Consider the following 22,500-nt stretch of genomic DNA (forward strand, 5'->3'; position numbering starts at 1 on the left):
AATAAAAATTGCACAAATTGCATGAGATTACTAAAATCTAAACTTAATTTAAAAGTATAAAATTTACTCAAACGGAAATACAAACTAATTAATGATAAATATAGATATAAAAAAAATGATATATATATATATATATATATGAAAAAGGCACATAAGAATACTTAAAATAAATTTAAAATGAAAATATTAAAATAAAATAAGGAAATTGAAAAATAAATATTAGATTAAACAAAACATGAATTAAGTTTTTGTATGTATAAAATGTCAAAATGTTTAAATGTCAAAGATTCAAAATACATAATTTAACTTACAATATGCAAAGCAGTGGAAAAAAATATGCTCAAATACTCCATTTAATGTCAAGAACTTTACATACAAACACATTTATAAATAGTCTTTTTTTGTGGCTGTTCAAATGCAATAAAAACAGCTCATTCTTGCAATTTCTTCTGTCAATAACCGTAAATTCAGGATTATAAATAAAATAATGTGAAAATGGGCTAGGAATTGAAAAACAATGCTTTAATCTGGCTCTGATTCAGATTCAGAATCATGTATTTCTGCCATGTTTTTTTTTTCTGATTAAGGGAAAAAACAAGACTTCTTCACCTTATTGGCTCTTGAAAGCAAAAGATGCATCACATTTAATAACAAAGTGTGGCGTGCTCCAGCAAAACAGGCTATTTTTGGTATCAGCAGCACAAAATTAGTAATATTAGATTTGATTCAGCAGATACGCTGCAGAGCAGTTTAACAGAGCAATCACATTTTAACAAATTAAAAGTGCGTTGCATCTGGCACCTCTGGAGGTCACAGACACTGAAAAGAGGGTGTTTGTCTGTGGATTGACTTCAGCTCAACAGGCAGAAACAATGAGCTGAATGACTGCAGGTGAGAGAAGCGTCTGCCGAGTTAATGACCATCACTTGAGCAGGTGAGTCGAGAGCATGGCTCGGGTTAATGAGATCACACCCTGAACACCGGCTCGGCTCGGGTTCACATCCCTCCTGATCGGCCCTCCGCTTCCTCTCCAAGTGCATGACTGATCGCCAAACAGATGTCTCTGAAGACCATCCCATCCGTCTAGACGACAGCGAGACGCGTATTTATCTGCGTTTCTCACAATCATTGCATTTTTAGAGCAATAATAAAGGCAAGTTCTTTCGTAGCGGTGCATTTTTGCATTTCTACACCTCATCATGCATCCTTATAAAAGGAAGTTCACAAATCTTAAAACTACAGCTATTAAAAAATCATTTTCAGAAAATTATTTAAAGCTCAAATAAAACAAAAATAAATATTGTATGGTAGAAAAGGGTATAGTAAAAAAAAATATATATATATATATATATATTTAAATTAATAACATTTAAATAATAAAAATTATAAAAACATACTAAATTACTAAAACTTTAACTAAAATGAAAAGTTTAAGTACTAAAATTACTATGAAATAAAAATGAAGTCGTTGGTAATTGACATAAAGCTGAATATATATATATGTATATTTGTAGTAGTATAAGAAGTATTGAAATTAATCAAATTAAAGCTAAATAAAATTAAATAAAGCTACATTCAAATATAAAAAGAGAAATGTTTTTGTTCATTGAGATAAAGCTGAAAAATATCTAATATACAAATAAGATTAAAAACTTAAACTTAAAAGTACTTAAAATACTAAAATTAATCCAACTAAATTAATAAAAATCAAAAAAGAAATCACAAGACAAAATAAAATAAAAAAATTTTAACTTAAAATGAAAACTGATAAATAAAAATAAGAAGCTTATTTAAAATATTAAATTATATAACATTTCTGTAGGTCATGGTGCTAGAAATGTAAGTTGATTTGGATAAAAGAATCTGCAAAATGCATAAAAATAAATAATATTCCTTGTTCACTCCAAAAACAATCCTCAGCTTCCTCAACCTTTTATTGAACAACCTCTGTTTTTTGGTTCTGATTTATTTCGCCAAGGACAAAACATACCATAAAATCATCAAAAACATAGCCTTGCAGTCTATGACTCTTAAAAATCATCTGACAGCTTCGCATGAGCAACACACCCAAAGTTAAGTTACTCACTGATAAATCTTTTCTTCTTAAACCTCATTTATAGTCACATACTTCATTTGTCACACACAGATCAATGACGTTCAGAGTCAAAGACACCAAATCTGCTGCCATGCATCGAAAGAAAGTGTGTGTGTGTGTGTGTGTGTGTGTGTGTCATATTTTGGAGATCATGCTGTCACACAGAAGTTTTTTGAATGGGATTTTCCTGATAGGAATAACAGCATACGGGTCTGTAGCAATTGATGACAGAAGTCTCATTTTCAGCTGAATTATTCCTTTAATGTTGCAGATCCATTATTGTCTTCTGCATCATTACCTGACTCTGATATTTTGATCAATCAAAGCATCTTCATTTAAGCCGCTCGATGCTAAACGCCTCAATCAATGCCGGGACGAAAGTAAACAAGCCATTTTCTGGTCTGCGGCACTAAGAGACAAACTGGAGTTCACAGTCATGTCCTGCAAGACCTGCATCGTCTCTCTCCCACTGAGAAGGAGGAGAAAGATTAGTGGAGTTTGTGAAACAGGCAGCATATGTCTTTATTTGGGACACATATGCTGTCTCCGGCGTCAGTCAGCGATGCATACGAGGCCTGGCTTCACACGGATGCCTCTGTTTGAAGCTGTTGAGCATCACTCTGAAGCTGGTCTTACGGCTTTATGAAATGTGCTTCTGCAACCAACACGTGAAATGCAATGTCCTTTCCCATTATTTCCCAAAGCGGCTGTGGAGCTGCTTTCTATAGAGATGTAATTGAAGTGCATTCAAGGTCTGAGAGCTCGATGTAAGCGTCAAAAGGATGGGGAAATGCTTTTTGGCTCTGAATCTGCATTCGTGAGCGTTTGCTGGTCATGCATTTGAACGAGAACATATAACACGGTTTATTTGATATAATCCTTTGTGTTTCTAAGATGTGCGTATACGGTCATTATTTTATAAGTTCAGTGTCATGTCAGAAACAGCGACACCTAGTGCTCGGGTAGTGGATACAACATCACCAAATCGCCAAATACAGATGGAAATCATTTTTTCCCCAACAGATTAAGAGAAAAAGCATTGCATCAGTGTCTCATCAATGGATGCTCTGCAGTGAATGGGTGCCGTCAGAATGAGAGTCTGATAAAAACATCACAATAATAATCCACAGCACTCCAGTGCATCAGTGAACATCTGGAGAAGACAAAAGATTAAATAAATCCAGCATTAAGATGTTTTTAACTTCAAATTGTTGCTTTCTGCTAAAATATGAGTCTATAATCCATAATAATGCTTCCTCCAGTGAAAACGTCCATCTCCTGTTGTCTCTCACATCAAAATCCAGCCACAGATTTGTTTGGAGCTGTTTGAACGCTGCTTGATCTGTGCAGATTTCTCTCCTGATTCAGACCAGACAACTTTTTCACTGGAGGAAGTGTTATTATGGATTATAGACTCTATGTATTTGAGTTAAAATCATCTTAATGCTGGATGTGTTTCATCTTTTGTCTTCTCCAGATGTTCACTGATGGACTGGAGTGCTGTGGATTATTATTGTGATGTTTTTATCAGACTCTCATTCTGACGGCACCCATTCACTGCAGAGCATCCATTGATGACACACTGATGCAATGCTACATTTCTCCAAACCTGTTGAAGAAACACACTCATCTTGCATGACCTGAGGAAGAAAAATATTCAGCAAATTTTCAAATGACTTTTTACACTTTTTGCACGTGTTTAAAAAAGCCCAGGATTAACCTGGAGTTGATAAATGAGTACTTTAGAATCAAATAGAGTTACATTGTCTGGGTAGCAAACCATTGTCTATTACCACATCAACGACTGTAAAAACTGTCATTTAAACAACTGCACAGTTTAAAAATACACTTAAATACAATACACTTTTAGATAAGAGAACCCTGAGTAGAACTGAGTGGTTTCCCAGGTGAAACACACAACAATGCTAATAGATTGTGCAAAAAAAAAAAAGAAAGAGTTCTCAAGTGCACTTACTTGAATGTAATGTCTGATTTGGGGAGGCACGGGCCGGCCGGCGCTCATGCTCTCAGTAAACCAGCTGATGTGCAGCACGTGTTTGTCCTGCATCTCTCTGAAACCCTGCTCCTCCAGCCAGCTCCAGAGCTCCTGCGCTGCGTTCCCCTCCGACACGACGTGTGTCACGTCAGCGCTGCAAAACACACACACACACACACACACACACACACCATTAGATGCACATAACAGATCCCAGATCATGTGGTGCATAAGTAGCTGCCTTCAAGCCCTTAATCCAGTTTCACATCTACTCTACGACTGATTGATTCGCTCTCTCTCTCTGTCACACACACACACACACACACGCTCTCGTCCAGCAGTTCTCACTGATCCGATTGTACCATATGAAATCTAATCCGGTGAACTTTCCCACATTAGGATGTGAATGTGATGTGTGTGATGATCAGACACACAGGTTTAACACACACACACACACACACACACACGGTGAGTCCTGAGCTTTCAGCACTTTGCTAAATGACCGAATCTATCAGAGGCGTAACTAAAATATGCAATCAGACATGCGGAGGTACAATAGCAGAACGGACAGGTGCCGCTGTGGATGTCTGAGATTAGCCCGAGACTAATTTACTCACTTCTGTTTGCCTTCAGTGGGACAATTCTCTCATCTTTATTCTTTCTTCATGTAAATCTAGTCTACTATTACTATCAGGCTACTATAAGAATATTGATTAATATTTAGAATTAGCTTTTATTTTTATGTTTTCAATTTTTGTTTTAATTTGAGTTTAAGTTTTAGTAGTTTTGTTATGTGCTTCATTTGTAAAATTTCTATTTAGCTTTGTTTTATTTTATTTATTTTTATTAATTTTTTTTTGTAAATTTAGTATTGTATCTAATATTTATCAGGTTGCTTTTAAATAACAAAAGCAAACTTAATTTTTTTTATATTTTATCATTTATATTTCTGTTTAGTTTTAATCATTTTCCCTCCATTTTTAGTCATTTCAGTACTTCAACTTCAACTTATTTCTATTTATTGCCAAGGCAAAAAAAAAAGTAACTAAAAAGTAAAGTTTTCATTCATCCATTTATTTATTAAAATAGTCATACTGCTATTTAAGTAATTTTATTTTTACTTAAGTTTTAGTAATTGTTGTACATATTTTATTTAGCTGCCAAAGCAACACGGATCATTTTAAATCTTAGGTTTTCTATTCATTTCATTATTAGTTTTAGTAATTTTATTACTTACACTTATTTCGGTTAATTGTCAAGGGAGCATTTCTAATTCTCAAGCTTTTTTTTTTTTTTAGCTTTATTTCAATTAATAAAACTAACCATTTTATAGTTCTAATCCAATTTTTAGCAAACCAATTTATTCCATTTTCATTTCAATTAATAAAAAAGTGGTTAAACTTATTTTAGTAAGTTGCCAACTAATGAAAACATTTCTAATATGTCTATTTAACAATAACACACTGATTTGACTTGAAAGCAGAGCAACGGTACTCCATTAGAATCCAACATATTTAATAATTTGTATAGTTTTTGGAGAAAATATAGCTGGCATTTGTCTGTGCAAAACTCAATGCCAAAATGATAAAATGATTGCCAGGGCATCGTTATGCATTTTATTTGTTGCCAGATTCAAATGAGCCTCTGAATCTGAAATCAATGCACCAGACTATTTAAATTTCATGCAAATTTGTCATTTATTTCCTAGATGACAATGTTTGCATTTAGAAGTCAGAGAGACCGACGCAAACCCCCACAAGAATTTTATAGCTCTATACTTTCACTGCATGACTCATTTGTCTATTTTTATTCCCCCGAAATGAATTTTAGCAGAAGCATCCAAGCTGATGCTGAGCGATGAACGAGCAACCTGTGTGCAACGGCGTTTTCCTCTTACATCAAACTCCACAGGAAGCCAATCACGCTTTGATTGATTCAAACAGCTTCAATATAACATAAGCTGTGCATTATGAATGTTACAGCGCTTCCCATCCGTGTGCAGGGTATTACCAGGGGATTTATTATAGTGCATTGTATTATCAGACTCGTACAGATATCAAATCCTGACTGGCTTATGCGATGTCAGTTTTCAGCTCATCACGACGGGTTTCCTGTGGTTGGATGCAGACAGCAGCACACAGCCGTAGGCCGCTCGAACTCAAGCTGCATTTCTGGGAATGGTGCCATCGCTCAGCTGGGTTTGGCACGCTACGCTACGGCAAACTGCTGGCTGCTGTTATGCCCATCTACCCAAAACAACTCCCACTGGTGCTTCTCCACCTGCACAAACTGGCACCAACAGCCCAGGATCGCTTCTGACCAAGCAGCCATGAAGAGAAGAATAACAGACGACGCTTCACACGTTACATTACACACTCCGACACTATGCTTTCGACTTCAAAAAACAGGTTTCTCTGTGCTCGTAGAGTTTGGTTCTTCTTGAAGCGGGTGATTAATTCTGTTAATCAATAGCTGCGCCAAGAGGCTTTAATAGATAGTTTCTGTGCTATTATTACAATGCAACCTTCTCCAGACGCCCTAGTCATTATCACTGCGATTTGCATAAAATTGCATGCAAATTAAAATATTTTAGAGCTTTTAATTGTTTGGCGAAGATGTACATCACTCACGGACTCTAAAAAGAGAAAATATCTCTACTGGGTTCTGAATGAGGTTTAAAGCAAACAAACACAGAAAATAACACTGACTGTTTTCACACTTAGTTCATCAGTTTTACATACATTTACAAGTTGCATTACAAGTGTAGTCACTGGCGTTTTTTAAGCTAAACCAACTATTAAAACCTAAAAGTCTTTTTATGAATACTGCACTTTCAATGAAAAACGTATCCACCTTCTCAAATGCCTTAAGCATGACTGATCCAAAGGTCCAATGCTTAAATTTGCTGTTAATTTACTCACCCACGGGTAAACTGTAAATAAGATGTTTTTGCTGAAACTGTGAGATGCATCAAATGCAAGTCAGCAGCTATGTTTTTGAGAAATAAAATCCAAAACAATGCCTCTAGATCCTGACAATATATCAAGGTCTTATGAAGCAAATCGATTGGTCTGTGCAAGAAGCTGAACATTTGTACACTACCTATAATCCATTGCCTCAGACGAGTGGTCTGCTTCCAGGCACCTATTGAAGAGGGTTGCCAGGTCTGCGTAACAAAACCAGTTCAATTGGTCCTCGAAACTAACCCAGTCACCTTTAGGGGAAATGTAATAACTCTTTTAAACCAGACTGTCTGAAACAGTTCATGACTTAAGCAGCACAGATTACTAGGGCTGCCCTCCACTAAGGATTTTTCTGGTCGACTAGTAGTCGTTCATTTGAAGCATAAGTTGACTAATCACACTAAATAATTATAATGAGTCTTTAATTGCCTAATAAGCGCTCAAGCATATGCATAACGCTTGCCACGGTGCACCAGCAGATGTAATGATTATGAATGTGTCAGGGAAAAACAATAAGGAGGCTTCATTAACATTTTAATAATTCACTGACTGTTTTCGACACTGACTCGTCATCTCCGCAGTGGATGTGGATGCACTTGCATAATAATCGGAGAATATTTGTTTACCATTCAAATTGGTTTATTTAAAAATGAAGACATTTCACTGTCTATAAATATATTTTTTATGTTTGTAAGGCAAGGATAAACATGGAGATTTGGGCTCAAGTTCACAGAAACCGAGACAGCAGAAAGCGCATCCTTGTCTCTTTCAATATTTTACAAAAGCGCAATGTTCTGATGTTATTGTGAGTGCACACAAATAAACATAAAAAGTCTTTACAGACTCAAAATATTTATTACTTTTATCTGAAGAAGTTTTGATTTTTTGGATATGGCCATTGCTTTACTCAGGGCTGTTTTAAATTTGTCATGTAACCCTGGCTGTATGAAGCAGAGTAGATGTTTTCAGGTTAGAATTGTTGCATATGTTTTCTAACTGAAGTAACGTGCATCCCAATTCGCCTACTTATACTTTATCACTATGATGCATTTAAATGCACGTAGTGATGCATTTTAAAAGTTAATGACTTAACATATCATTATAAAAGTGCACATTGTTGCTGCAGATGACATGAATACCGTTAAATAAATAATCAATGTCTTACCTGCTGAAAAAAATATTTAGCCCTCAAACCCCTTTGCATGTCTCACAAATCCTCCATGTTTGTAGTTTTTTTAAAGACTTTTTATGCATGTTTGTAGTTCTAATTGAATCCTTGTTTACCGTGCAATGTGTTGACGGCAATATTTAGGCATTCGAGTGTGCATCGATCTGCGCTTCAAATTAAAACCAGAAGTGGTAAACCGTCTATGACGTACTCATTTAAACATACTACGATTCAGGACATACCTATTCTATTTTTGAATACTATTTAGGGCGGATAGTATGAGAATTGTAACACATTTCAAAACGACAGTGACTTGCATTTTACGAATCACCAAGGACCACGGTTTCAACTTCTTTACCGTTCTCCTGAAGAAAAAAAGTCTTGGCCTGAGGGCGACTCTGGAATATGAATTAGGTCACGGCGTCTCACCTCATCCACTGGAGTGTTTTCTGAGTCACGTACCTGAGAGCGTCATCTACGCAGAAGCCCTTAGATCTGGCGAGGTTAGACAGAAAATTCCTCCTGCTTTTGCCCATCCTCTTCTCCACCAGGAACAGAGTCACATCCCTGAACTTCACCTCCTCGCGACCCCCAACAGAGGCAACTTCAGTCCTCCGACGCTTTCGAGTAGGAAGAGCTTTTGGAAACATCTCTGAACCAGGGCCTGTGGCTTCTGTCGCATATTCTGCATGGGGTGATGCCGTTGGTGTTTTATTTTCCTTTGACAGACAAAACTGGCAGTTGGTGTGGCGTGTTTGTTTATGGTTTTGGCAAAGAGTAGAAGAGTCTTACAACAGGTGCTTTTGATTTGGCACTCGTTCTGATAGGGCACTGCCAAAACTACCACTAACAGATGGATGCAGAGCACCGGGTCACGGGGAAGAAGAAAGGAAAATAATATCTGCACTGAGGGAAAAGTTGAATAAATAGCACAGAGTATGTTTTCACAAACTCACTGGTATGGCATTGTGACACAACAGGCCTTTATACCACACACATTAATGTCTGATTCTTTAATTAGGACCACTCTGAACATATAAAATGTTAAAGGACATGATCGTTTCTGGATAAAAATCCTAAAGTTAGCTTGGTTTGGAAATAACACAAGGCTACTCTCATCTCAAATACTGATAATTTCACTCTTTTACTCTTCCTCATGTCAGTCCAAAGCTGTGTGTCTAAGATATTTTAAAGAACGCTGGTAACTAAACTACGTTAAAGCTCATTGTGTAGACAAAAGGCACAGAAAAGAAGACAAAATCAAGTTTGGAATGACTTGTGGTTGAGTAAATGATGACAAAATGTTCATGACATTTAAATGTGTGACTGTCACTTCTGAAAGTTCAGAAAAAAATGTCATGATAATGGTGTTAAAAAATGTAAATGCAATTAATCTATGCAAGATCTATCACCTTTACTGTGAACTCCTTCTCTTCTATAAAACAAGGGTTTGTGGGTAGTAAAAGCCTAAGATAACAAAAAGCATAAACGGATGCAAACATTGCAAATCCACTAAAAATAAGACTTTAAACCAAGCATCTTTGACATGGAATGCAAGTAAATTGGGACACTTTTGCCATTGAGATGACTGGAGAAAAATAGCCCAATTATTCTAAATCAACCCTATTGCACTATACAGCAATAGCACATGTCCCCCTCTTTCTAATAAATGGCTTTGGCTGTTGCAGTAATTCCAGTGAAAACATCTCACCACCAAAGTCAACAAATAATTTGGACGTTGCTTTGTGCACAGGAGTGTCGTCAAGCTGGGGTAGAAAAACACCCTTCATGAAGTGTTGCATCACAATCTAAAGCACACAGTTGCCTTGATTTCATCATTTCACGTGTGGCATTAAGGTCTGTGCATGTGGAAATAATTGGAAGCTGTTAATTAGAAGTCGTCCACATGCTTTTGGCCATTTAGTGCATTTTCAACACCACTTGGGATACATCTGTCTCACTTTGGCATATCATATGAGTTCGGGATTCAATCCATATGTTTGCAAGCCACAGCATCTCTGAAAACAGTGCTTACACGGCTCTGTTTCAAGCTGTTTTCCAGTCACACAGTGAGAATATATTCATGTTCTGCAGGTGCATCTGAGTGAACTCTACCTTGTTTTTCTTGCTGCATCTCAAAAGTGCTGGACTGAAGTGCTCCACAGTGTTGTCGTGGGATTTGAGAGGGCTGGTCACAGTGATAAACCTCTACAGCTGTCCAGTAATGTCCAGCAGTTTCTTCACAGACGTGGCACATATGTAGTACAGCACACCAACCTGTTCCTACCGCACCACCATCTGCCTGAGCGAGCTAATGAGCCTCTTCCCACTAAGAAGAAACCCTTCATTAGCTGCTGAATGGACGAAGTACCATATGTGGAGATGAACTGGTCATTCAGGGCTTTTTAGATCTTTATTATGCCTCTTCTTTACAGAAGAACTCACACTGTTTCCCTCGGTGCATCATTCACGTCCTACTGCTTTGTTTATTTATTCTTTTGATGCTTTGTTGAGTTTTTTCTCCCAGTTCATCTTTTTGCTTATCATTGTCTTCATCTCTGTTATTCTAACACATGCTCTAAGCAATCATCTTACTGTTTTCACTAGCTGCTGATAAAACAGGTGCACAACCCTGGTTTCTAGATATGACTCCGGTCTCATATAAAGAGAGGAAAATGTTCACCTGCTTTATCATTGAGAATTATCACTATCTCAACTCCATCCAATAAAAAATAAAATACAAATAAAAAACACTCTAGCAAACAGCCTAGTAACTGCACAGCAATAGAGCACAACAGTCGAGTTGTGGAAGTAAAAATCATTTCATTTTCTCGATAATAATTGGTTTTTAATGATAACTTACAAACCTTTAAATACTGATCACTTTGAGCTGTGAGGTTGTTAATCAATTTGCATTTGTTGAAGCCATCAAACTGCATTATTCTAACTCATTTTTTAAATAAACATATTCAACAGCGGATTTCTGGTAAAAACTGACATTGTCAACAATTCAGCAGATTGTCTTTTGATCTGATTTTACTTTTTTGCTTCAAATCAAAGCTTCACCATTGGGTTTTAACGTTTTAAATCATTACAGTTATGTTGATGAATAAATAAAAAGATGAAATAAATTCAAATTTCAGTAGGGAAGTAATAACTTGCATTTTTTATTTGTATGCCTAATGTCGAAAATGCCAAAAGTTTTGTCATCATTACTGATCGGTTAGGAATTAATGAATCGCGTAAACGATTTCAAATGAGGCCAATTCAAAAAGGCCACATTTGAGGAAAATGTCGAGCAGTTTCCATCAACATATCATTAAACAGTTAGCAAATATTCAATATTTCACTATTTGCCCACATTCTCCAAGCTGGGTCCCGTCACGTGTCGTGTAAACAACAAGATCGCAGACGCGAAACGCGGAGGAACCGAATTGAGTGAGTCATTTACACTGGAACCGCTCCGATTGATTCAAACTCGTGATTCAGTTCAAGTGATTCACTTAACAAAAAACAAAAACTTAATATTAGGAACCATTCATTTTCAAATTTCGTTATGGTTTGTAAAAGCACATAGTGATGGATGAAACAGAGCTTTCTGAAACTCTGAATCAGTTAAACCACTCCGTGGTTCATTTGATTCAGACTTCGCGAATCATTTAGCGAACTGAAAGATTAGTGATCCGAGAAGCCCCAATCTGAAATTAAGGTTTCTGAATCATTGTTCTATGTCAGAGCGCAAATCATTTGATTCAGATCACAACGTCGGATCGTGTTTCGCAAAACTTATTCTGAAATTTTTATTTTTTTATTTTCAAGTACAACATCGCAAACCATTAAGGCAATAAAATTATAAAAAAAGAAAGTATATACATATAAATCTTAAAAATGAATCATAGTAAAAGTTAAGGAGGCTAACAATGTTTTTGTACAATTACAGTTTTAACATAAATACGGTAAGTATAGAAAAAGCATGGTTAATTTGTGGTCACCGTGCGGTTTACAATGTTTTTTGTTGTTTTTGTTGTTGTTTATTTTTGTTTTTTTAGTAAAAAAAAAAAAAAAACGATGTGTTGCCAGGTTAACAAAATGAAGGAAATAAATAAAGGTTTCTATAAAGACTGCTTGTCTAGATCAACTTTGAATAAAAAAAACATTTTAGTTTTAGAGCCAGATTTTTGTTAATGTGTGTGAAATTTAACAAGCAGGTAACAAATGATAAGGAAGTTATATTTTCCTGTGTTCTCTTTCGGCTAGTCAAACAATCTGAAGAAAACAACTTTAAAACACAAAGAAAAGTCACTCACAAAATGAGATTGAACAAACATTTTAATAAATCTAAGCAAAATGTGTCAGAAGAGGCTAAAACAGCTACTCACTTCAGTGTCTGACTTATATCTGTCCCTGGAGCACAGAAGCAGTTTTAAGTCTCTGGGGTATATTTGTAGCAATTACATATGGGTCAAAATTATTGCTTTCTTTAATGCCAAAAATAATTAGGATATTAAGTAAAGACCATGTTCCATGAAGATATATTGTGAATTCCCTACCGCAAATATATCAAAGGTTAATTTTTGATTAGTAATATGCATTGCTAAGAACTTCATTTAGACAACTTTAAAGATGATTTTCTCAATATTTAGATTTTTTGGAACGCTCAGATTCCAGATTTTCAAATAGTTGTATCTCAGACAAATATTGTCTTATCCTAACAAACCATACATCAATAGAGAGATGATTTATTCCGCTTACATTGACCCTCATAACTGGTTTTGTGGTCCAGGATCACATATTATAATTACCTCCATACGCCTTTTCTTAAATCTGGATTAACTCATTCCTCTGTTGCATGACCTCTTCGTATTTAAAGAGAGAACTTTTTAGTTCAGACCTTTATGTACTGTTTATAACAAACACTGTGTTGTGTAATGGAGGGTAGCGTGCAGTGCAAGGTTTTAAAACATTGGGGGCTACAATTTAGCCATTTCAGATTATTTGAGGGGAGGTGTCCTCATCCTCCTCAGTGTGTGTGTGGTTATGGCCCTGTATCTAATAGATCACACACACTGCTGCTCCTTTAGGCCTCGATAAACACTCCCATCCAAATACACTGCAAACAAAGACCCATCTCTTTCTCTCTCTCTCTCAGCATGGGTCATTTTCTCATAACCTCAGTCTCTCTGTGTGTGTGTGTGTGTGTGTGTGTGTGTTCGTGCATCTTTGACAATGATGCTACGACTCTCATTAACTTGATGCCGGAGGTTAACTGGAGTCACACGGTAGCTTTTGTGAAATCGTAAAGCCACTTCCTCTCAATTCTTCATGTCAGCGTGGGTTTGGATCCGGTCCAGGAATAAAAACGCAGGCCGGTGAAAAATGGTCCGTGTCGGAGCACCTGCAGAACGACGATTCCTGGAACAACCGTATTACCGTATAACAATCACCGCGATTAATTTAGTATAAAAACACTGCATCAGTATGCAATACATCTTATTATTGTGAAGTCACTCTTAGAAGAGATTAAACCTTCAGAGTTCAAAACAGAACTTCTAGCGATCACAAAGGTCTAAAGTTGAACTTAAAGGTTCTATGATGATCCACTGGTTATTTGGCAGTTATTTTTAGAACCTTTGTTGTGGTAAATTAGAACCTATTTAAAGTTCTTTCATGATTCTTTCAGAAGGTTCTTTCTAAGATGTACTGTCAAGACTGGACTGAGTACAGTTAGAACACCATTTGCTTGTTACATTAGTGAATTACTATTTAATCTTTAAATTATTCTCAGTATTAATGAATTTACTTTTCTTAATTCAGTTAATTATGATGTCAGAGCCGAAGCCTCCATGGTTAGACATCGAGTTGATACAATGTTTCGTTCTAAACTGCACAATAATCTTTAGTGCACCATGTTGTTTAGCAAATTAAAAATCACAAAAATCTATATTCAGTTTTATGTACATAAATGAACAAGAAGCTATTCTGTGTTAAATTGAGATGGTGAAAATCTTAGACTTTGTTCAATAGACTATCTTCATATTTTACATCCGTATATTCTTTAAATTTCCCCCACATGCAACCTTTAAATCTCAGAGAGCTCAGAACATGACAAGTGACAAAAGTGTATTATTTTAGATGAATCTGGTTTATATTATTGAGAAACACCGTTATGTCATTCTGTAACCCTCCTGAAGAATATCTGAAGCATTGTGTAAGGTTTCATCAGAAACATTATTTTTCTTTCTTTCTTTCTTTGTAATTGTTTATTATTATTATAATATTGTTTCCATTTTGGGAATAAAAACAAACAAAAAAAATGTAAGGTTTAAAGGGTTAAAAGAGCTCAAAGGAGACGTATGATGTTTCTAAAAAGAACATTATTTGGTGTATTTGGTGTAATGCAATGTGTTTACGTGGTTTAAGGTTCATAAAATGCATTATTGTTTCTCTTCTAAGCTGTTTTTACCAACATGCATCTTTCTGCAAACCTTTTTGTAAAGGGCTTCCTATTGATATTTCACCTGGATCAATCTCAAGAGAACATGTTGCTTGTTTGTAGCAAAAAAACAAAGACTTGAGACCAGATAATTTTTCTTTGACAGGACAAAGCAAACCAGATCAAAAACAACCCAAGCTCTGTTTGATTAGATGTGCACGTATACATGGTCATTTCCACAATGTAGTAAGTTTATAATTTTAGAGGATGATGTGTGTGTCTTCGAGAGGAAAGACTGGCAGAGGATGTGCATTAAAATAACAACAAGAAAGATCGTCCTTGATTAATGTTGGAGAAATAAATGAAATTTGTTGCAGGTTCAGTAAAGTAAAAAAACGTAAAACAAAGAGACACTTCAATACTTGCATTTCTATTATCTTGTGTGTTTATTTTACTTATTTATTTTATTTTTTGCAGATGGAGGGTCCATTTGGCCAAGGTTTGTATCAAAAGATAGCAAGGTCATGTTTTTGTATCCATAATATGTAAATCTATAAATGTTTCTTCTCAACCTGGGGTTATTCTTTACTGTTTGTGTCCGTGCATGTTCAACAGTAACAGCAGCAAGAATGAATAAAGGAAATATTCAAACTAAAATTACAATTCTTTCATCGTTTTCTCGCCTTCATGTTGTTTCATCCCTTTCTTTGGTTCTGTCAAAGAAATGATTTGTCAAGAATGTCGATGACGTCTTGTTTTGGATAATATCTTATTTTGTGTTGTGCAGAAAAGAAAATGTTATACAGATTTGGAACAACATCAGGGAGAGTAATGCATGATATTGATTGTTGTTTATTTATGTGTTTGTTAGTTTGTTTGTTGGTTTATGTATTAAACAGTTCTGTTTATATAGTCAAATTATATTAGTAATGTATTCTATGAATAAAAACAATAATAATAATGTCATTGCTATCTAGAAAAAGGTTGAAAAAGGAACTGATGAGGTCATCAATGCATCTTTCAGTCAAGGTTGCCAGGTTAATTTTCATTCTTCTAAGAGTGGAGCTGTTATAAAGTTAATCATTATGATTAATAATGCAATGCATCTTTGTAAATATAATACACAATGCATCACAAAAACATTATTACCTGCACGGGAGGGTTTTCAGTTTTACAGTATTTCCACATAACTGAATTGTAGATGATTGTATCTCAATAAAACTGATAAGCCCCATAAGCAAATGTGATATATACAGAAATGTAGTGTATGAAATATATCGTCGAATATGAAGACCGTTGGAAATTCCATCAATGCATTCTGTAAGCAAACATATATACAACATATTTAAGATAGACATTTATTTAAATAAATACTACAAAACATATATAAATGTAGTTATATATTGTTTTCATGAAGTTGCATACATATTGACAGATGGTTGCATGTAACATATATTAAAAAATCATAACCTTACGTGAGGCATTTTTAGATGCATAAAGCTTATTTCATCTCGTCTTGATGAAAACCCTTTTTTATTCCCAAGCAGCTTTTGAAAAGGACCTGTTTGAAACCACTGGAGCTGTGGTGCGTCTCCTGTGTCAGACACAGACGAGACACAAGTGAGATAAACAGCTGGAGGTGACACTTCCTCTGGTTTGGACAGAGAGAAACAAACTTCAGCAAAAACATTTCAGTTTCACAGTCATATTACTGTTTTTACGTTATTGTTATTGCATAAAGTAGATCATTCAATGCCAGATATCCTCTGATGATCATTGTTTGTTTGTTTGGTGATTAACTGTTTTCAAAGGAAACGCCGAACGTTATTAAAAGCACCAGTGAGGTCACTTCACACATTTCACTGCTTCCTGTTGAGAGATAAAACTCCTAAGATAAGGTCATCTAAAGTAAGTACGTGGATATATTTGTAATTAGCGATCATTGTTTTCCATTATGTTCTAGGTTGCATGTGTGCAAGCCGTTGGAGAGACCGGGGCTAGTTGTCACACGTTTTACTCAGTGAATATTTCTCTGTGTAAGTTCATTTTGAAACTCAGCGTCTGTATAAATACAGACATTATTACAAGCCTTGACTATTGAACGTTATTGAACGAAAGCTTTTGTGCATTTGAAAGATTTCAGTTCAGTTCTATTTATAGTCTATTTATTTTCACAATGGACACTAGTGTAAAGCAACTTTATAAAAAAAAGAAAAAAAGAAAACAGTATCTGAAATTCTGTAGGCTTTTCAATTCACTTCTTGCTTCTTTAATGTTTTTTGTCTAATTAAATGTAATAATAATTTAAAATTAATGATTTAATAATAAATTATACAAATGATTATTATATTATGTTATATTATATTTGAAAATAAAAATACAGGTAATATGACAAAAAACAGGTATATATATATATATATATATCAACTTTCTATAATGCCCATATAATTTATTTAATTATTTGTATTTATTAATATATATATATATATAAGTGGCCATGGGTTTGAACTGGGAACACATGGGTCCTGCATGGCAGAGGCGCAAAGTATCTATGTAGGCCTATTGAATTATGCAATTACTTACTGTACAAGTTTTAGTAACTTGTAGTAACTCTACATGTAGGCTAATCAAGCATGTTGAGATTGAGTAATTATAACTCAATAGATATCAAGTCACGCTAGTCACCAAAGAACAAACATCACATACATGTAGATCTTTTGCCAAAAAAATCCATCAGTCATTTTTGTTAGTCGTGCAGAAAATGAAAAATGTAACTTCCCAAAAATGTAAAAAAAAAAAAAAAAAACCATCAAAAAAGGTCAAAGTTTACGCTGTGTTGACTTATGCTGATTAGTGGAATCTCAGAAAGGTTGCAGGCCTACCGTAACACTTCTAATAATAGTCCAGTCCCAGACGCCTGTCCCTTGGGGCAGAAACACATATTTAGACAACTAGGGATGCTCGATATTATCGGCCGATAATGGCTTTAAAATTCAATGTCTGTAAATATTGGTATCGGTTTAAAGATCCTAGGCCATAGGGTGGTGTTGGTGCAGTGGATAAGACACATGTCTCTGGTGTAGGAGACCCAGGTTCGAATCCACCCAAAGCCACAATGTGTCCCTGAGCAAGACACTCCTGAGGTGCTTGACCTCTGACATAAGTCTTTCATGAATTGCCCAGTTAAGATCCCAAATAGCACCCTTATTGATCCGATCCCTTTTAAAGCCCATATGGGCATCCACAGCTGGATCCTGGGTGCAAACCCACTTTAGACCCATTTTGGGCCCAAATGAGTCTGACATGAATTGCCCAATTAAGACCCATGCAGTACCCTTACAGGTTCCACTTTGAGTACGTCTGGGCTTCCACGGCTTGCCCCAATATGAATCCTGGGTGCAAGCCCATAATGGGGCCCACATTTGCCGCCAATGAAGCCCTCATCTGGGCCCCACATGTCATTGCTGGCTGGGTATATATATATATATATATATATATATATATATATATATATATATATATATATATATATATATATATATATATATGTGTGTGTGTATATAAATACATAAAATATAATAATAAATAAAAATAATAAAATATATCAAATGGGCATTAAAGAAAATTGAAAGTTGTCATATTATATAATAGTAAATTTTGTATATTATAATTGATGTATTTGTTTATTTTATATATATGTATTATTATATTATAATTATATTCAGGAGAAAAATGTATACAAAACAAAATTGTATAAAAAAACCTATTATTGTTGTTGTTGTTATTTTACAGAAAATGTTGTAAGAAAATAAAAACAGTGAAAATGTGACATCTTGCCCCAAACGGACATAATGTTTTGCTTGAAAGCAGAAAATAACCCAGCTTTTATCAAATCGCCAACTAAAACCAAATAATTGACCAAAACCCTCACAGTTCCTGACATAAAGCTCATGTAACAGCTCTCGGTTTATCTTTAATTTCCCTTTCTATCTCTGCAACCTTTTCCAACAAAGAAGGACTTTACTTTAAAAGCAGTTAATTTGCATTTTAAGTGGCCTCAAAATCACACTTGTGTTGAAGCAGGTTGCTTTGGCGTTGCATGTCTAACACAAATGAACTCCTCACCACAGTTTCTGACAGAAGTGTGAGAAATAGCTGCGGAGGATCAGCTGACCTCAAGAGGAACTTCCCATGTTGCATGAACTTGCCTCATACAGGCGATAAAGAGCAGTAAAGCCTCTGCCAAACACTAGTTATTATCAGAGCCGGTCGAGAGGAGTCAGTCTAGAAAACAGAGCAGGATGAGTTTACCGACCAGAGAGCAATGTGAGGGATGGAGTCCAGCGCAGGTCGCCGCTCTTCTGAGTCAGGTCAGCCTTCAGACTCAAGTCATCTGGAATCACTTATCTTAATTGCAAGAGATATTAGCAATACTACTCACCTTTTTCAACATTTTTTGTTGTTTCATTGACGTGCTGCACGACTGTGTAAAACAGCTAAAACCTAATGTTGTTTGTCGACAGCACAATCTGAAAGAGTGTGAAGAAGCTGTACAGAGACACATGATTAACGGCAGTCGCTTTCTGGTAGGAACCTTTCTTCCTTTTCTCTTTGCAAATGACACATTTAGCTAAATCAGATCTGTTTTCTTGCATCATTTATATCAGGTGTTTACACTAACTCAAAAAGCATTCTGCAGCTCTTTCACTCTTTTACAAGCGAGCAAACAAGCTTGACTTCCTTAAATGTGTAATGATGACTGCTGCGGTCTCTGTAATGGATTTGCACGGATGCAGATATTAGATGAGCGTCCCAAATGTGTCTGACAAAGACTTTTCATGATCTATCTGGGATAGTTTAGCTGGCGGCGTGACATTTCAGCATGCCTCTGAATCAGAGAAGCAGGTAGGAGTGTGTGGGAAACCTGTTTGGAAACAGCCATTATGATCGCGGGTTCATTTGGTGACAGGGAGGTTATACCCTTCACAGCATGGGTAATTAATCATTTGGCATTTCCAAATGAAATAGGATATTTAATTAGGAAAACATGAAGAGTGGGACTTGAAGTACAGGCCAAAATGAGGTGAACAGACCAAGCCTAAAATTACTGACTGAGCACCATATGAACTCTGACAAAAGTCTATTCAGATCAATTACAATATGTGTGGATATCACTCTTTTGTTGGATTGTGTGTAGTGTATAGTTTTGTGATAATGGCTGGCAAATTAAAAGAATGAATAAATGACCCTGGGATAGGCCCCAGCAAAAATAATAATAAAATAAAATAAACATTTTGAAAATTAAATACAATATTTTTGCTTTGTTGACTCAGAAATAAAATTAAATAAAATTCAAAATAAAAATTGAAATTTGAATAAATTCAAAATAAAAACCTGTTGAAAATTAAATAAACTTAAAAATAAAATGCAAAAATTAAAATATCGACAGAGAAATTAAAAGGAAATATATATATATATATAAAATGAAAAATTTTTACCTGTTTTTCTTCTTAATTATCTCCTTAAAAGTAGGCTATATTGAAAATTAAATACATCATTTCTCATTTTTGTTTTGTTTTGAAAAAAAATAAATAAAACACTTCTTCCTAAATAGTGATTGACCAGACAGTAGTTTCCTTTACTCACAAAAAAAGCATGATTTTTTTTCCATGTGTAGCCTTGACGAGTGCAAATATACTCTATTTGTACGAGCTTCCTCAGTGTTGTGCTCCAAGCTCAGTGAAGTTGCAGCATCGTGTCGTATGTTTCGGACGTGTTTTCTTCTTCACTCCCACTGTCCTCCTGAATGGGTGTTAAGGGCATATATTAGACATCTTTGCATATTCATGTGGCGCTTATGCGTGAAAGAGTCTGTAGATCACAGGAGCGTTTCCTCTGACACACAGTGAGTGTGTGCTGAGAGCCTGATGAGCCATTAGTAAACACAACATCATCACTTTCACTACAGTGTTAAAAATGCTATTATCAGAAAGTAAATATGTTTTTTTCCCATTACATTATAATTCCAAATATTTAACTACCTTTTTAAGTTATACAAGATTCAACAGCATTTAAATAAAAACTGATTAAATTACTTGTACAACTAGATCGATTATAAGAAAATATTTAAGGCAGCAACTGATATATATATATATATATATATATAAACAGCTGAAATAAATATAAGATGAAAAACAAACTGAAATAACATTAAGCTGGAGCACTACAATTACTAACTAAATAAAAAAAATTATAATAATAATATTAAAAGAAGTAAAACTAAAACTGAATGAAAAATAAATTAAAACTAAATATTAATATAAAAATATGTCAAATAAAAAATATAAAAATAGTATTAAAAGATTTTAAACAGATATTATAAAAATTTAAAAATATAAATAAATATAAAAAATTTAAAAGAAAATATATATATATATTACATTAATAAAAACTATAATAGTAATTCTAAGTTTTGTTTATTAAAATAAAAGTAAAAATAAGATTTACTGTAAAATATAAACTGTTTCCTTGACAACTAATGGAAATAAGTTTACAATGAAAACTGAAAATATAAAAGCTAATTATATACGGTAAATATAAATAAAGAATACATTAAATAAATATTGTACTGTAAGATGAAAACCCTTACAAAGAAACCAAAGAAACGTTTCTTATTTCCATAGTTTAAGTTAAAGCATTAAAATAACTACAAATCAACAAAATCAGAAAGTAAAAGTTAAAAAGTTAAACCTAAATAGTAATATTTTTAAAATAATTACAAAAAAAGTTTTAATTAAACTGACTAAAAAAGTTAGATTAAAATGATGATAATGATGATTAAAATCCAATTGATAATAGTGTATTTTTAGTAGCAGTGCAACTTAACTACATTTTTCTTTTAAAAGCTATTTTCCAGCCAGAAGCAGAGCTCGAAACATTAGATGGCTGTTTTTATAAATCACAAGCCTGTGATTTCAACAGGAACAGCAGAGGAAAGAAAACGAGGCACGTCAGGAGTCTTCAATCATGAGTAGCTTGCAGCTTCGAAAGCAATTTTGTGCTTCTCCGGCCGTTCTGAGATCAGTGTGAAAGATGAACCGTGTCAACACAAGAGTCCTGGAGTCCGTTTGCTTGTCTTTTCTTCTTTTTCTCAGTGTTTCATTCAGCGCTGGGTCAAACTCTACCATCTCTGTTCTTGATACTGTATTCTTCAGATGTCTTTGACGACTTTCAGACAGTTTTGGAGCGGTTTGTAAAAGCGAGGGGTGAGTGGATGTGGGACTCGAGCTGAGACTCGGCTGAGCTTTTTAATATTCAGCTGCGATTCCAGTCGCTCTCCAACTCCTGGAGAAACTCTACATAAATAATTCACTCCAGCAAGCAGCTTCCAAGGAGGCGCCAGGGAGAAATATTCCATATTTTATTCTGTGTCAAAAGGCTAAGCTTGATTTTTAGGCAGGGCTAGGTGATTTTCTCGTCTTTGTCTCTTCAGAGGGTTGCAGGGATTCAGAGAGCTCAGCCTCTTGCATTTGTCTCTATTAGAGCCGTTTCTCTTCAGATTCTTAAGGAGGGTGTCTCGCTAAATTCGGATCGCAGGGGTTTTGGAGCTCGGGTCAATCAGATGCATCATGCAGCGAGTGTTCCTCTGAAAGCAGAAGGATGTGTGACAGAAATGTTCATTTATGGTTCAATATCTGAGGCTAACCAAATCCTACATCAAGCCTACATCATCCAAAGTTCACATGCAATCAAAAAAATACATATATGTATAAATACAGAAATAAAAATACAGAAATATAATCATACAGATTCAAAGTAAAATAATCATTCAGCTTATCACTCCAG

The 22,500-nt window shown here is 35.0% G+C and overlaps 2 protein-coding genes and 1 long non-coding RNA gene across 4 annotated transcripts in view; 1 reads left to right on the forward strand and 2 right to left on the reverse strand.

The window, feature by feature from the left end:
- The window catches only part of dntt (deoxynucleotidyltransferase, terminal), a 90,855-nt gene extending 81,624 nt beyond the window's left edge, over positions 1-9,231 (reverse strand). Inside the window, exons 1-2 of the mRNA XM_026223383.1 lie at positions 8,685-9,231; positions 4,071-4,245 (exon numbers count right to left, since the gene is read on the reverse strand). Coding sequence (XP_026079168.1) covers positions 4,071-4,245; positions 8,685-8,872 — 363 coding nt within the window. The 5' untranslated portion in view covers positions 8,873-9,231. The remainder of the gene's footprint in view (positions 1-4,070; positions 4,246-8,684) is intronic.
- A 6,304-nt stretch (positions 9,232-15,535) lies between these two features.
- On the reverse strand, positions 15,536-16,647 carry LOC113057495 (uncharacterized). The gene is made up of 3 exons (XR_003277830.1): positions 16,131-16,647; positions 15,805-15,973; positions 15,536-15,720 (listed from the first exon to the last, which is right to left on the reverse strand). It is a non-coding gene; the product is annotated as an uncharacterized LOC113057495 (long non-coding RNA).
- A 2,244-nt stretch (positions 16,648-18,891) lies between these two features.
- LOC113056616 (B-cell linker protein-like) overlaps positions 18,892-22,500 on the forward strand; it is a 20,963-nt gene continuing 17,354 nt past the window's right edge. For both annotated transcript variants that reach the window (XM_026223385.1, XM_026223386.1), the window contains exons 1-2: positions 18,892-19,025; positions 19,179-19,241. In XM_026223385.1, the coding sequence (XP_026079170.1) occupies positions 18,957-19,025; positions 19,179-19,241 (132 nt within the window). In that variant the 5' untranslated portion in view covers positions 18,892-18,956. The remainder of the gene's footprint in view (positions 19,026-19,178; positions 19,242-22,500) is intronic.

Source organism: Carassius auratus, chromosome 38 (genome assembly GCF_003368295.1).
Source record: "Carassius auratus strain Wakin chromosome 38, ASM336829v1, whole genome shotgun sequence".
In the NCBI taxonomy this organism is placed as follows: domain Eukaryota; kingdom Metazoa; phylum Chordata; class Actinopteri; order Cypriniformes; family Cyprinidae; genus Carassius; species Carassius auratus.